The sequence below is a fragment of the Microtus ochrogaster genome, chromosome 1 (assembly GCF_000317375.1).
Source record: "Microtus ochrogaster isolate Prairie Vole_2 chromosome 1, MicOch1.0, whole genome shotgun sequence".
Lineage (NCBI taxonomy): Eukaryota > Metazoa > Chordata > Mammalia > Rodentia > Cricetidae > Microtus > Microtus ochrogaster.
In genome coordinates, this window is record NC_022009.1 from 18,013,534 (window position 1) to 18,030,021 (window position 16,488).

The following is a 16,488-nucleotide window of genomic DNA, read 5'->3' on the forward strand; positions in this document are numbered from 1 at the left end:
GGGTGTGCTCAGGTGAGGTGAGGAAGGGCAGCGGGTGTGCTCAGGTGAGGTGAGGAAGGGCAGCGGGTGTGCTCAGGTAAAGAATCCCTCACTTCCTCAGTCCCGTCATTCTCAGCCCTAGGTGTTAGGGGACACATCCCATCGGGATGGATGAGGGTGAGGCCTCAGCCTGGAGCCTGATTGGCTCTGCTATGGAGGTACAGTCTGGTTCTGAGCAACCTGACATTTTACCTCTCTGGCAATTTTTCTGAGTCTCAGCAGCGCCCCTCACCCTAGAAGCCAGCCTGTCAGTCAACCCCTCTTCACCAGCCTGTCAACCCCACTTCACCAGCCTGTCAGTCAACCCCACTTCACCGGCCTGTCAGTCAACCCCACTTCACCGGCCTGTCAGTCAACCCCACTTCACCGGCCTGTCAGTCAACCCCACTTCACCGGCCTGTCAGACCCGAGGAGGTGATCCACAACTGGCTGCTTCCCGGTGGGTTAAGTCCAGGCTAGCACAAGACATTCTCTTCCACCTCTGCCTTCCTCTTTGGGTAGCCTTTGCCAAATTTTCCTTTCTAAAAATTCTCCTTTTCCTGACTTTTTTTTTTTAAACCAGCCACAATGGCCCTGCATTCCGAATCTAGGTGAGCCCATCTTTTCTTTTCTTTTTCTTTTTTTAAGAAAAAGCTCTTTCCAGTTCTCTGCGGTCCCCACCCATCCCTATTGTTCACCCTAGTCCATTTCCCACACTCTCTCCCTCTCTACCCCAGGGGGAACTGGTGCCAGATCATCGAGCAGCATTTTTCTTGGCTTTCCCTGCCTGAGAAAACTCTGCCAGGCTTCAGCCTTCCTTAGTAGAACAAGATGTTCTTTTCTTTTTATTAAGAGGCCAAGAATGTTTTTCCAGCCACAAAGTGAGTACCTGTCACATACACGCGTGCTTTGAACACACACCCGGCATCAGCAGCCAGAAGCTGTGGCCACAGGCTGAAGAGAACCTAGCCTCTGCCCTGGAGATGCTCAAAACTGCAGCGTTGCCAGGATCCAGAGATGTGGTTGCCGTCTGAGCACCAACCCGAACAGGCAAGACAAGGGTCAGCCGACTTTCTCAATACGGGGCCCGCCAAGAAATAGTTTTGTCTTTACGGGCCACATGGTCTCTGCGGCAACCATTGAACTTCATTGCTGATACCAAAAGCAGCCCCGGATGATGGGCAAACAGATGTGGTTTTGTGTTCAGCAGTTCACCAAAACCTTTGTCAACCGGCCTCAACCTAACACATTACAGTTTGCTGCCCCTGTTAAAGCCGATAGATGAGCATAAAACCCTTCTATGTCTTTAAAAAAAAAAAAAAAAGGACTTTTCTCATTGCCCACAGGAGATGGGTTCTTACAGATTTACAGGGAGCAACAGTGCCTACCCCGGTGCATCTCTCTGGTGTCACACGGAATTGGATTTGTACTGTGGAACAGTCTTTGTACACTGCGCATATGTAATTACTCTCATTAGTTAACAAGGAAGCTAACTGACCAGTAGCTGAACAGGATAAGGTCAGGTGGGACAGACAAACTGAGAATGCTGGGAGGAAGCAGGACGTGTACAAAATGAGGTAACAGAGCTATGAGCCACACGGTAAACTCAGATAAGAAATATGGGTTAATTTAAGTCGTAAGAGCTAGTTAGTAATAAGCCTGAGCTTTAGGCCAAGCATTTATATTGAGTCTCTGTGTCGGTTATTTGGGAACTGGCAGGTGGGAAAGAAAGGTCCGCCTACAGATTTGGGTTCTAGTTTGGCTACTCCCAGATGGGATCAGAGCAAGCAGCATGGTCACCTGGATGCATGTTTTTCTACAGTGGGGGTGAGCATTAGAGATATTTCATTCTCTGAGGTTACAGGTTAAAGCATTTCAGCATGGCTTTCCTCACGATAAATGAGTCCTCAAAGACACAACTGTGGCTATGTCTTGGCCAAGTGAGTAAGATGGTATCTTTCAATTCCTGGCACCCTGCAGCAGGTACCCAGTGAACATGTGCTGTGTTCATCATAGGTTATGTCATCAGAGGGCCCAGTTAGAATATTCCAGCTGCTCCTACGAGCCAGCACAACATACACCAGAAGACCCGCTCCATTCTAACTGTGAAGGGTATGCAAACAATGGATTCAGCTACATTAAAAAAAAAAAAAAAAGGCTTAGCGTGGTGGGAAAAGAACAAAAGAACCAGGGAGATGCTACTAAAATGCTGCTTTTTTTGAGCAGCAGGGTCTCCCCAGGGCCCTGCCAGCCACGGGTCTGTCTGCACTGTCCCACCCACAGAGCACCCCCACAGGACACGGAGGGCAGTGAGGTATTGGGTGAGGTGCTCAGCACTCTGGGTGCAACTGCACATCATAAGGACTGCAGTGAAAGAACGGGAAAGGGAAAAGGGAAGGGGCGAGCCCTGGTGTAGCCCTAGGAGGACAATGATGTCATTACAGGAGTCAGAGCAGAAAGGATCAAGGAAGCACTGACCCCAGGGTATCAAGCCTCACCTTCGGCCCCGATGGACACCAGCTTGACTCCTTTGCTGGCTATGAAATCCAGGGCCTTGTTGACGTTGGAGATCTTGTGCACCCGCATCTTGCCTCTTTCTGGCTTGGCCAAGCGTTCGCCTGATCAAGAGGGAGGAAAATGAAAATGAGATACAATTGTCCAGGAGCCAAGGCCATCCTCACTCTTCCTCACCCAAAATGCTTCTTAAATGGGCACATGCATGATTTGCCTCTCAGATGTTCAGAGTTATCACCCAGAAATTGAAGATTAGTTGAATCTACCTCGATTCCCAGAGAGAAACCTGCGTGCATTCACTCAAAAGTTATAGCTTTATTTTAAAAATACTTTTAAAAGTATGTGTGTCTGTCTGTCTGTCTGTCTGTGTGTCTATGTCATATATGTGCAGGTATCCAAGGAAACCAGAAGAGGGCACTAGATCCCTGGAGCTGGAGTTACACCGGCAACTGAGCCTCCAGCTATGGGTATTTGGTATCAAACCCAGGTCCTCAAGAAGAGCAGCAAGCCTCTGTTATTTATTTTTTATGTTCCTAACAGATGCCAGAGATTGAGGTGCTGGACATGTGAGAGCAAACAAGTTTCTTGCCTTTTATGTAATTGCAGTCCAGTAGGAAAAAACAGTTCTTAAATTAAAAGGCGGAAAAATAAACATATACAATGAGCTATGGCTTACACCTCCTGAGCGACATCCTGAAACAGGTGTAGAGACGCAAAAAGGAAAAATCAGTATATGTGGACCAGAGGAGCCAAAGAATGTTACACAGGAAGCTTAATGAGAAGGTCTGGGAGCTCAGCAGACCAGAATACCAAGGGAAACAAAGCCAGTCAAGACTGTAGCCAGGAGGCTCCAGACAGGAGCAGGCACATGAGTGGACTAGAGGCATTCGTGTAACATTCTGGCCAAGACTGGTCTAGATGCTGCTGGTGGCCAGGAGCTCTGTGGGAAGCTGAACTGAAAGGAAACAGGCTTTACCTGGGTAAAGAAATCTCAAGACAGTAACACATTCAAGCTGTGGCATAGTTATGGACAGGTGCTCTTAGCAAGTTGACAAACAGGAATCAAGGGCAAAGAGCAGAATGGAAAGATCTGGAAAACCTGAATTCTCACCCCCAAAGACCAAGCTAAAAGTTGTGACTGCTGGAGATCACTGACATTAAAAAGAAGCCAAGGCAGCTTTGATATGATCCAGGAGTTTCTTTCTCAATGGCCTCCCCAGCTACTCCTCTCTCCTCCATGTCGGAACTAACAGCCTGTGATTAATAGAAACTTTTTGGGTTCTATTGACTTAGAGTACTAGCTTCCATCAATCCAAAGGCTTAGGAGGACATAAGGGAGCGTCTTGGGCCTATAGAAAAAGGCTCTCCTATCTTGTCATAAGTTTCTCTCTGACGTACCCACCAACGTGTTTTAAACATAATTACCTTTGTTCTGTAAAATCTATAAAAACCTCGTGAAACTGCTTCCACACCAGAACATTGGATTTGAGAAAAACCAAATCTGTGTTTCTCCAAGCAGCCTCAGAACAAACTATCTCTTATTCTCTTTAAAAAAAAAAAACAACAAAACACTTTACATGGGGTCAAGAGGAAACCACCTTGACAAGAAGGATGTCTTTGACATGTCAGGAACTGACCAGACCCCATAATATAAAACTATAAACTCTTTCGAAAGAGTTTCCCTTCAGGGGAGGGCAGTGAGGAAGGAGGATAAATTATAATAAAGCAAGGCATATGCAAATATAATTATATATAATATAGGCATATATAATGAAGCCTATTACTTTGTAAGGTAACTTGAAATTAATAGTAATATAAAAGTAAGTCATAAGGGAAAAAAGTTTTCCTTTCAGAAGAAAGAGCTGCTCGAGTTCTCTGCCCAAGGAAGCATTTTCCTAGGTTCAGCTTCTCAAGGCACCCAGAGGCCACTGCAGTGTGGGACACTGGGGGGCTTCATCCATACAACACTGGCTTTGCGGCCAAGCAGAACTCAACAGTAACAGATCTCCGGTGGCTTCTACCCAGATTTCAGAGGAAGGCCTGGGAGGCTAGGAAGCGGCTAACACGGTTGAATTACCTACAAAGAGCTCGGTGGGGGTGAATCCTGTGCTGCAATGGAAACCCCTTGAAGATGCCTGACCATGGAATGTCCGCTCATGACAGCCTCAGGCAGTGGATGCAGCAACACAAGAGAAAAGCCACGTAGAAGGAAGGGCTACTCAGTCCACCACATCCACCATGCCTCCCCAGGACTGGACATGGCTGTGCGGGCTGTAATCCTTACTCTTCTGAGTTCTCGTCTTATTTTGGTACTATTCTCCCTTTCTATACCCTCATTTATGCCACAATACGTTAGAGGCATGCAAATTTGATTTATTTATTTACTTCTCTATTACAGGGTTTAGCACTAAGAGACTGCCTTGAATTTCAGTAGGGACTTCTGAACAACGCTGGAATTGTTAAGATCATACAGTCTCATGGAGATAGAGTGAATGTAGAATGTAGCCTTTTGGGGTCCAGGGGTGGAATGTTAGGGTTTAATGTGACGTGTTTGGTGTCAAGTTGACAAGAGGTAGATCTCCATGTCTTGAGTGTTGACTTGAATGGATTAAGAGATGCCAAGATTAGTCAAGTATACGCCTAGGTGTTCTCAGAGATCATTAGGGATCTGACCTGATTAACAGATCAATGCCCTGATAGATCCAGAAGACAATGGCATGATTAAAAGGTGGTGAAAAGCAGAAGGTGGGGCTTTTGGAGGAAGTCCATCATTAGAAAAATGCTCTGGCCTCTTTATGTATCCCCTTCTCTCGGCTGCTTGCTGCCAAGATGATCTGTTCCACCACGGCCTCCCTGCCACTGTGGGCTGAAGCCTGTGAATTCAAGAGCCAAAATAAGTAATTCCCGCCCCCTCCACCAAAGGCAAAAATGGTTAAGGTTCCCACTGTGTACATTTTGCCCTACCCAGGTTTCATTTTAAAGGAAATGTGAAAAGCTGTTCTTAGAGAAGTAAGCCTGTCGAAAGTCATGCAAAGGCACGAGAAACGGGACACGGGAACAAACGAGACAGGTCGTCGTCTGGGGAGATGTGGGAGCCTCCCAGTGTGGCAGAGGGCCTGAGGTCTGCTACCTTTTTGGGAATAGTTAGTTGGAGACAAAGCAGGTGCCAGCTCCCAAATGATCCGCAGGGCAGGGCAAAGGAATGTGGACTCAGGCTGGAAGCCCTGGGGAGGCACAAAAGCCTTCTGAGCAGGGAACAGCATGACCATATTTGGGCTGTCAGAGTGCTGGGCGGCAGAGGGGAGGGGAAGGGGCGGAGCCCAAACCTAAGGCCTGGGCGGTTTCCTCTAGATGGGAGTCACCAGAGGCCCACGATACAAAAGGTTAAAGGGGGGGGGGGGAAGCAAAGAGTGGGGGTGTCAAGGTGGAAAGAAGGGCAGAGGCAGAGCAATCTGTGGTCCTAGGTTAGGCTTTAGGATGGCAAGATGTAGTCCCAGCTACTGCTTTGGAACACCCAAGTGAACACACACAACGCTATGGTTTCTCTCCTAGTGGCTCAGGTCCTGAAGTTTGACTCCAGCATGGTGATGTTCCAAGTGGTCAGACTTTTAAAAAGACAGGGCCTAATAAGGTCATCGGAGTGATCCCGCCACAGAAATAGAGTAAGGGATGTGACATTTTGGTTGATGCTTTTTCTGTATCTTATATAATATACAAATTTTTATATTTGTATAATTTTTGTCTTATATATGAGTGCTTTCGTGTGTGCGTGTGTGTGTGTGCTTTGCCTGCATACATGTGAGAGCACCATGTGCTTGCCTAGTACCCACAGAGGCCAACTCTGAACACAACAGAAGACAACCAAATGTCAGGCTAGAACCCAGAGGGGGCCGCCCTGTCCTGGGCCAGGCCAGCTCACCTGAGATGACCTCCAGGAGCAGCATGAGCTTCAGGCCATCACGGAAGTCCTCCTCAATGTTCTCGATCTGTGTCCCTGCCTTCCGCAGGTGAGAGTTGCACCAGGCTGTGAATGTCTAACATGAAGGCAAGAAAAGCAGGTGGGTCAGTCTCCTCATGAGCCATACAGTCTCTGTGGCCCTGTCCACAGGCCTCAATGACTTCCGGTCCCCTCCCCGTCATGTCCCCCCCTCCGCCCTCCCAGCTGTTCGGTGTAAGATCCTCAGCAGGCTCGTGACACCCTCAGTTTACAAGCCACAAGAAGGGCCCAGGGAGGATGGCCACAGTCACATCAACCAATCAGGACGCTCTTCACAGAAATGCCAGGGAGGCATCCTTTACGGCCTAAGGGTACATCAACCAATCAGGACGCTCTTCACAGAAATTCACGTGAGGCATCCTTTGGGGCCTAAGAGTATATCAACCAATCAGGAGGCTCTTCACAGAAATGCACACGAGGCATCCTTTGAGGCCTAAAGGTACCGGTAGGGGATGGGAATGAATCAGTACATCCCAGCCTTCCTCAAAAGCATCATTTCTCCCCCCACCTAGAAGGGCAGTCTCATTCTTGGCAATCTCCCTCTCTAGTTTTAAGAAAGAGTAAAGCCAGAAGTTACCTGCAAAACCCACCGGCACCTCTGGCTAAGTCACCTTATCAAATCCTTTCCCACCTGGTAGCCAACCAGGGGAAAAGATTCTTTTGTGCTGGGGGACAGAGTTCGGAGGCATGGTGTCGGGATAAGGAGAAAGTCCCCCGGCATGCGTATGTGGGTATCTGGGTGAAGGTGGATCACCCTCAGCTGTAGAACCATGGAGAATCTCAGGAGGGGTGAAAGGAAGTTGACACAGACCATCAACTTTGTAGCTACTTCTCTGTGAGATGGGGTGGCGGGCCCCCAGCCATAGGCAGGCCACCAACCAAGGGGGCTTATGCTAATAACACCTCCCGATGACATGGTACAGACATGGGATGGTCTGACTCCACAAACACGGGAAACAGATGCACATACATTCCAGTTTCTCCTGTTCATTCAGAACTCGGCCAAATCTCAACCCATGACACCACCACACGAAACTCAAGAGTCTGGTCCTGTCCACCTCACTGTAGGAGTCACTCAGCTCTTTCTGCCTACCCTGCAAACCCCATGGTTGAGTAGCATGCTTAGCAGGTCCCCATTTAGGGGAGGTCACTCACATCCCACCTTCCTCTTGCTTTGGGAACCTCCAAAGCGAAGAGGCAAAGGGTGGGCAGAGAAAGACCATCCAACTCGCTGTCAAGGGGGACAACAAAATTTGGCTGCCTGGATTTACGAACAAAGGTGAAGAGCCTGTGATAGCAAGAAGGGGGGCGGAGAGATGGGAGAGGTCAGAGGGACAGCGCTGGAAGAACTCTGCGCTTCAGTTCTCAGATCTCACTGGTAACTAACTTACCTACCCAGGGCAAACACCCACCACCGTGACAGGGAGAAGGGGCGTGTGCCATACCAAATCTTTGTGGAAACCACATCAGATCAGGGTAGGCAAAGGAAAAATAAACCATTCCACAGTCTGCTCCGACCTTTGTACCCTGCTTGGCTAACACACCTACTTAAAAAGGACTGGGTACAGATGTCACTTCCTCCAGGAGATGTGTCTGGGTTGGGCGCAGAGCCTGCAACACCGCCTTCTACTGTTGCTTGGACCCGGCAACATGGCCACTGTTCGGCCACTGGTCAACCTGACACCCCAGACTGGCAGCACTTAACACTCAACTGCTAGGCCCTGGAGAGGGATCCCAAAGAGCCAGCTTATCGCCTCTGTGCGATACGTGGTTAGTGTTAGGAATTTTTTCCTAATGCGAGCTCTTTGCCGAAGCAAAAATTCCAATCAACCCAAATCAAAACAAGTCAAATTAAGAAATGTCCAGGTTTAATGGGATTCCTGCACTCTCCAGTGGGCCTGAGGGGGAACCGGAGGGGGCAAACACAACCCAACCAGGGAGTTCACTTAAGTGCCCTGTGGGAGTGGTCCTGACCCCCCAGGGAGGGGATTTGAAGTCCAGACAACTCTCAGGCCTGGGGGCTGAGGGCTACACTCTCAACTTAACAGTTAGGGCAGGGAGTGGGTAGGTGGCCATCCTCCCTGGTACTTAGAGACCCTCTGGCCTCAGAGGACAGCTTGGGAGAAAGGGCTGCCTGGGTCATCTGCCCTGGATACCCTGGAGGGGTGGGTATACTCCTTAGCTTTTATTTTCATTTTGCTATCGTTTCTTTAGTCGGCATTAAAAAAAAAAATACTGCAACCAAAGTACTCTTTTGTTGGCATAAAAAAATCCTGCAAAGTGTGTTTAAATCTTTAGAGTAGGCACAATTACTCTGGTTCCACACAGTCTCTCCTAACTGCCACCTGTCCATACTTTGGCCCATAGCCACCAACACTGCACACAGCACTGTAGCTAGGGATGGGAGTGTCTTATCCCATGATCAGTATCTCCTATCTCAACACCTAGTTCTTAAGCCTCTTCCAGGCCTACCTCTAGCTTTCAGAGCCTTGACCCTCATCCAAAGGCTTCCTGAGGCTTTGAGGGAACCTGGCTAGTGCCAGCAACTGGAAGCTCAGGTTCCTGATGGGAGCCGCCCATCAGAGAGGACCAGGAGTTCTCCCTGTTTACTAACCTGGCCCCGAAGGCAGGCAGGGAGGAGCCGAGGGAGGAAGAGGCTGTTGTAAGAGGGCTGAGCTTGTGAACGGTAGAAAGCAGCTGGCCCCATTTCCTGGGGAAGCTGCGGGAGCCAAAACAACACCTGTGTTTGTTCAGGCCTCCAGGACAAAGCCCTGAGGCTAAGCCTACCAGAAGAGTCAATAAAAGCCCTGGTCTCCAGGGCCCCACAGCTTAGGGTCCTGAACCCCTCAGAAGTACTAAAGTAACCCTACAAGCAGTAGCCACACAGCTCAGGCATGGGGGATGTGGAGTAATTGAATGTTAAGAACACACTCTTCCCAAGGGCTGTTCAGAATCCACTGTTCTCTAGACTCCAAAACTCCAGATCCCTTAGCAGTAAAATGAGGTTCACAAGGCACTTCCAAGTCCACAGGATTTAAAACACGATTTACAAAATGCCTGCCATTATACCCACCCAAAGGCCCCAAAACAACAACAAAAACTCAAACATGGTGGCTGTCCTGGAAGGCCTGGCGCCACTATGTATGTTCTCTCTCCACAACCCTTCCCTGCCTCCATCCCCCAAACCCTTCAAGGTCCCAACTTTCCAGGTGCTGCTCCTAGGAACTTCGGGATGGGTGCTACAGGCTGCTGAGGAATTGATACAGAGGAAGGTGGTTTTGATGGCAGCCCGGTGTGCCCCAGCAGAGAAGCCACAGACCACCATGAACCACGCCACCATGTTCTCTCCTCAGGCTGCAAGGAGGAAAAGTTAGCAGCCAAAGGGACACCCATTTCAGACACCCCCGACCCCACACAACACCCAGCAGGGCGGGCAGTGCTACACTCAGAAGCCTAACAGTCCACCTTATTCTAGAAAAGGGGCAAAGGACCACATGTCTGCCTGCGTCCCGGTGGGCCCTACTTTATCTAACTTCCACTCCATCCCCAAAAGTCTTCACTCCCCTCCTGGAGCACACCCTCTTCTCACAATCTAATACGGAAACCGAAGACAGGCTTCCCTTTCCCGCATCTCCTGCGCTCTCAGGAGCCATGCTTAGGCAAGGACCACACTGGGACCTACTTCCAGAGCTGCGACGGGGCAAGCACGCCTCTCTGCCTCCGCTGTATCTCTCCATGCATGCACCTGTGTTCATGGGCACCCAGCTGCCAGCCTCTGCAGGTCTTAGACTGGGAGGAAAAATGGGAGGAACCTGGGTCACCTCACCCCTCCCTGACCTTGGTACCTAATGGTGGCCTGAGGTAAAGATTGTGTCCGTGTATCAGGGTAGCTCACGGTCACAATGGGTGGTGGTACACAGGTTGGCCGGAGCGAGAAAGACACTTTGTCCCCAGCTCCCAGGGCCTGAGTCTTGCTTCCCTGGTTTCTACTATGTTCTCATTTTGCCATTAACCGCTACCACGACAATATACCTTTAACATACCTTGAGAATGCCCCTGGTTTTTGAGAATGCCTCCCTTCTGGCTCAAAGATGTCTAGAGCCACAACTTTGAGTGTGGTTCTACCATACTCAAGTTTATATATACTCTTCTCCATGTACCTCAGTTTTCAGAACTGTACAATGGAGACAACATCTATCTACCAGGCATGCATGATAATACTAACAAAGTAGTAGTATTTGTATTAATAATGGCCCTATTATATTAAGGTGTCTGAAATACAGCGGGCCTGATGTGACCACTGCTGTTATCATTACTGCCTCTATTGTAGTTTATGTTAAGATTTCCAGAGTCACACCCAGTAAGGATTGGGGTATAGAAGCTTATTTCCCACGGCACGAGCCAGGGACTGAGTTTTTAATGTGACAGTCACAGTCTTGACCTTAGTGGAAGGAGGGAAGCAAGTGCAGGAAGGCCCCAGGCTTATGTGACATCACTCCACAGAGCAGGAGTCAGTAGGACCGCAGACAAGGTGGCCACAGAGATGTCCACAGACCCCACATCTATCACTGTGGGTGTGTGACCTGTCCCAGCTCCAACTCAGCCAACGGTAATACGAGGGTAACAATGGACACCCCGTGAACCGTCAACAGAAGATCTGACGAGAGGCCCCTTAAAACCAAGGGAGGCTTGGTTTTAACCAAGTTAAAACATGCATGGCGGCACACAGCTTTAACCCCAGCAACCCAAGGCAGAGGCAGGTGGATCTCCATGAGTTCAAGACCAACCTTACATAGTAAGTTCCAGGATCCCTAGGACTACATAGTGAGACCCCATCTCAAAACGAAAACAGCTACAAAAACAAAACAGGAAAGGGGCCCCTGGGCTGGCATGGGGATGCCACTCAGTAGCTTCTAAGCATTGTTGTTGCCATGGCCGGAGAAAGCCACCGTCATTATAGTACAGCTGCAAGCACACTCCATCGATGACATCAGATAGCATGCAATGTCCTCAATGTACAACTGAGGGCTCATGGATCAGGCTACCCAACTGACAACATCACTAAGCCTCTCACAACTTCTGCTCCCCACAATGACACGGATTTCTGGCTTGGGTATGGGCGGCATGTTGGAAGGGGTGCAGGAGCAAGGCTAAAATTTTAAGTGTAAATTTGGTCAAACCAGTGAGGCAAATTTCGTGGAATCCACCGAAAACCAGTCACTGGAAAGCCAGTGACAGCACAAGCCAAATGGGTTCAGGAAACCCTGTGTCAGCAGGATCAGCGGGAGAAAGGCAGCCTCTTCTAGCAGCATGGCAGTGAGTCGCAGTGAGAGCGGAGGCACCTGTGGGCTGGCAGGTGATTGTCAGGACAGGGAAGACCACCCAGAAGGGAAGGAGACCAGAGACACAGGGGCAGGACTAGGGAACTGGGTCTCTCTCTCCAACCAGGAGGGAAGACATGTTTAAGGAAGTCATCTCAACTTCTCCGAAGAAGACGGAGAAGACGCCTTGCAGCCCCAGGCAAAACAGGCCACAGGGGAGAGATGTGGACTCTGCAGCTGGACGAGGGGACAGCTGCACCCAATGACGCTGCGCAGGCGACTTCGCTTCTCCAAGCCTCCATGGCCATATCTGGAAGATCATTGTGACGGCCTAGGCAGCTGCTCTCATGAAGATAAAGGACAGAGAGCTTTAGGAGAAAGATCACAGGTCACTGGGCTGAGGAGACCCGAGGGGGTCATGCTGTATGTCACAGAAGGGCCCCATGTAAATGCTGTTGAAGGGGTTCACAAAGCTCCCAGGCTGAGCTGCACAAGACCCTTTATGACTGTGATGCTACAGAAACCTGGGCAGCTCCTGAAACTGTTAAGACCAGTGTGAAGGGTTCAGCTTGGTGTGTGTGTGTCTGTGTTGGGTTTTACAAGACAGGGCTTCTCTATGTAGCTCTGGCTGCCCTAGAACTCACTCTGTAGACCAGGCTGGCCTCAAACTCAGTACGATCTGCCTGCCTCTGCCTCCCAAGTGCTGGGATTCAAGCCATGTGCTACCACTGCCTGGCATATAAACTGGGTATCTTGACCTTGATACTTTAAGAATCTGGGGTTAGAATATTCCTCATTGGAAGAGTAGTGTGGTCTTAGACACCATTAGACTATCATGAACTCTACCTACTAGGTGTCAATCACAGTCTATCCCAAGCCAGGTGGTGGTGCATGCCTTTAATTCCAGCGTGTGGGAAACAGAGGCAGGCTGATCTCTGTGAGTTCAAAGCCAGCCTGCTCTACAGAATGAATTCCAGGACAGCTAGGGCTACAGAGAGAAACCCTGTCTTGAAAACAACAGCAAGTCTACTTCAATCTGAAATAGACCTCAAGATGCCCCTGTGGAGAATCTGGTCTAACAGAGGCAAACATAAATGCCAGAGGTGACAGCAACTGTGCTTACTAAGCATGCATGCACTTACTGTGAGCTGGACCCTCCCTCTTCTGAGTGCTTTGCCTCATTTAACTCAGTGGATCTTCACAGGGACACTTCAACAGGAAAAGAAGAAAGGACTTCTATGTGGAACCCCTCGATCTTTAACTACTGCTACAGTCGAAAATAGAATACATGCCCCAGGAACCCTGTCTGCCTCCAAAAAAGCAAAAAGAGCCAACAGCCAAGTCTAAATTAAGTCTTACTAGGTATCTCTCTGCTCCCATGGTGGAAAACCATGGACCCTTTCTAAGTCTGCTAACAAAATAAAGTATACATGCACAGCATGCAGAGCATACAATAAGCACATAGCCAATGGCTGTGCCTATCACAGAACACTCCTAAAGACCACTGATGACATCAGCCATCTTGAGGACATTCCTGTCGAAAGTAGAGGGGGCACCCTGCGAGGAAGGGAGAACGCCCCACAGGTAGAATCGATCAACAGCCTGCGTGTTTCAGAAAGGACGTTAGATGGCTACGCACATTCTGCCTTGCCTTGTGAACTAAAACAAAGGGTAATGTCCTTGTGCTGGTTTGTCATTTCGACACAAGCTAGGATCATCTGGGAAGAGAAAAACCTCCATTGAGGAACTGCCTCCATCAGATTAGCCAGGAAGCAAATCTACGGGGCATGTTCTTAACTGCTGACAGATGGGTGGAAGGGAAGCTCACTGTGGGGAGTGCCACTCCCAGGCAGGTGGCCCTGGGAGGTATAAAAGAGGTCGTTGGGGGCTGGAGAGATGGCTCAGAGGTTAAGAGCACTGACTGCTCTTCCAGAGGTCCTGAGTTCAATTCCCAGCAACCACATGGTGGCTCAACCATCTATAATGAGATCTGGTACCCTCTTCTGGCATGCAGGCAGACATGGAAGGAATGTTGTATACATAATAAATAAATAAATAAATCTTAAAAAAAAAAAAGGAGGTAGTTGGCTGTGAGCAGCTATCTTCCACAGCTCCTGCTTCCGCCCCACCCCTTCGCTCCTGTTTGAGTACCTACCCCAGTTTCCTTCCCTATCAGTGGACGAACAGGGCGTGTAAGCAAAAATAAATCCGTTCTTCCCCATTACTCGTGGTCGTGGTGCTTACACAGCAATAGAGGGCCAACTAGGACAGCCACCCATTATCGTTGCAAATGAATACCTGCTAGTTCCTGTCAGTGGAGCATGTGCAAGGCAATGCCCAATACGACCGTGTGCAGGCTGGTTCTTTACAGCCCTAAAGGAAAGCAGCTTGCCAAAGAGAACCAGAACAAGGCTGAACTATACCCTAATTCGGAGACTCTATCCTGGGTATAAAATGCCAAATAAAGAAAAGGCTGTAGGGGGCTGGAGAGATGGCTCAGTAGTTAAGAGCACTTGCTGTCCTTACAGAGGACCCAGATCCAATTTCCAGCCCCCACATCTGTAACTCTAGTTAAGGGGATCCAATGCCCTCTTCTGGCCTCCACGGGTACCAGGCAGGCATATAGCACATGCTGGCAAAACACCATACACATAAATATTTTTTTTTTAAAAAAAGGTTTTTTTTTTAAAGAAAAGGCTTTAAACATGAAAACATGTTCCCTAGCTAGCCTTAATGAAGCAAAGAAAATTAGGATTATTGTATTGATAAGGAATATAGTTAAGTAAATCACCACGTGTTCCATTAGAATAGAAGATGACTAGCACGATGGGCTTTGAAACTACATTTTTTTTTTTTTTTGGTTTTTCGAGACAGGGTTTCTCTGTGGCTTTGGAGCCTGTCCTGGAACTAGCTCTGTAGACCAGGCTGGTCTCGAACTCACAGAGATCCGCCTGCCTCTGCCTCCCGAGTGCTGGGATTAAAGGCGTGCGCCACCACCGCCCGGCTTGAAACTACATTATTATAAGAAAATGCTCATATATAATTAACAAAAAAGTCTGAAACAAGATTGTGCATGCTAACCGTTTATACACACAGGTTTCAAACTATGTACAGTCACACAAACATGACAAAATGACTAAGGCCAACTGTGTCCAAACACAAACATACTTGTGCTCCAGGAATTGAAGTTCCCAGGACTCTGAGCTGCTCTTCTGGCCCCACGGCCTATAAATACAGTTGGTCTGTTACCCTCTCTGCCTTCTCCCCAGCTAGCCTCTTCTTTGGGATATTTGTTCCACCAAGCAAAATCCAGGCTGTCCACGCTCAAGTGACCATCCAGAGAGGCCTCCGGTGACACCCACATAGAGTAAACAATGCCCCGCGGCCACTTGAGACTGGCTTGGCAAGGACAGGGCAGCGGCCCGCCACAGGCCTAGGCTTTCACCTGCTGGCCACACCTTTCCTGGATACCTCTTCCTCTTGCAATCAAGGTTCCCAGCCCTGGTTGACTTCAGGAAAGTTATTGTTCAAAGGACAGGAGTCAGTCAGGAAGCCTGGGCCTGCCCTGATTCAACTAGGCATGTGACCTCAGATAAGTTAACCTGTCAGCTCTGAAATCCCATCATCGGATGCTTCAAAAACACAGCTAAAGAGAACACTGGGTGACAACCTTTTGTTCCTCCTCAGTTTCTTCCCAAATAAACTCCACAGGGATGGTTGGTTTAACCTCAAGGGACTCAAAACAAGGCCAGTGTTTCAATCTCTCTGACCCTCCCCAGCCTAGCAGATAACTGTTTACTGCACAGGCTACAGTTTGGTAGCCGGTTGCACTGATGGTGTGCCTGCAATCCCAGCACCCACCAGGCTGGGGAAGGAGAATCGTCAGACTGAGGTTAGCTTGGACTATAAAGAAAATGAGGAAACCAAAGCTTGATGGTAGAATCTCCCTGAGTGACGAAGAGGGAGAACCTGGGACCAGGGGCTGGCTCCAGGGAAGAGGAGGAGAGGTTTGGGATGGAAAGGAGGGACACTTGCTTTCCCTAGAATATCCCTTTGTTTTCCTTTGAATTTTACAACACATACTGCCATTATCTATTTAAAAAGTCATGCAAATGTAAAGAAAGTCTGAAGTATGTAAATTTCAACATTATTGGCAGGCAGGCCTCTGGGATGGGACAGAATAGACTTCCTCTTTCTCTGGGATCAGGGTGGAAGGGTGTGGATGCTGATACAGTATCTATAATACTGTAATACTATAATAGACTGTTTCTATAATAGAGAGGGGAAACTGTCCCTTACATTTAAAAGAATGAAGGCTGGGGTGTATTGACTCTTGCTTACAACCCCAGTCCTTGAGAGCTGGAGGGAGGAGGGAGGAGGATGGTCATCCTCAGCCACACAGAAAGTTGGAGACCAGCCTGGACTATATGCCATCCTGCCTCATAAATCCATACGTACACAGAGTGAGAATATGACAGCCCAGTGATGGTGGCGGTGGCGGCGACCGCCTTTAACCAGCAGCCGGGAGGTAGAGGCGGGCAGATCTCTGTTACAAGGCCAGCCTGGTCTGTTGTGGCATATGACTTTAACTATGTAAAAATGTGTTACTTTTTTTTTTTTTTTTTTTTTTTTTTTTTG

General features: G+C 48.8%; 1 protein-coding gene across 3 annotated transcripts in view; it reads right to left on the reverse strand.

Moving 5' to 3' along the window:
* The window catches only part of Actn1 (actinin alpha 1), a 95,438-nt gene that overhangs the window by 35,051 nt on the left and 43,899 nt on the right, over window positions 1-16,488 (reverse strand). For all 3 annotated transcript variants that reach the window (XM_005343269.3, XM_005343268.3, XM_005343267.3), the window contains exons 2-3: window positions 6,452-6,566; window positions 2,517-2,636 (exon numbers count right to left, since the gene is read on the reverse strand). In XM_005343269.3, coding sequence (XP_005343326.1) covers window positions 2,517-2,636; window positions 6,452-6,566 — 235 coding nt within the window. The remainder of the gene's footprint in view (window positions 1-2,516; window positions 2,637-6,451; window positions 6,567-16,488) is intronic.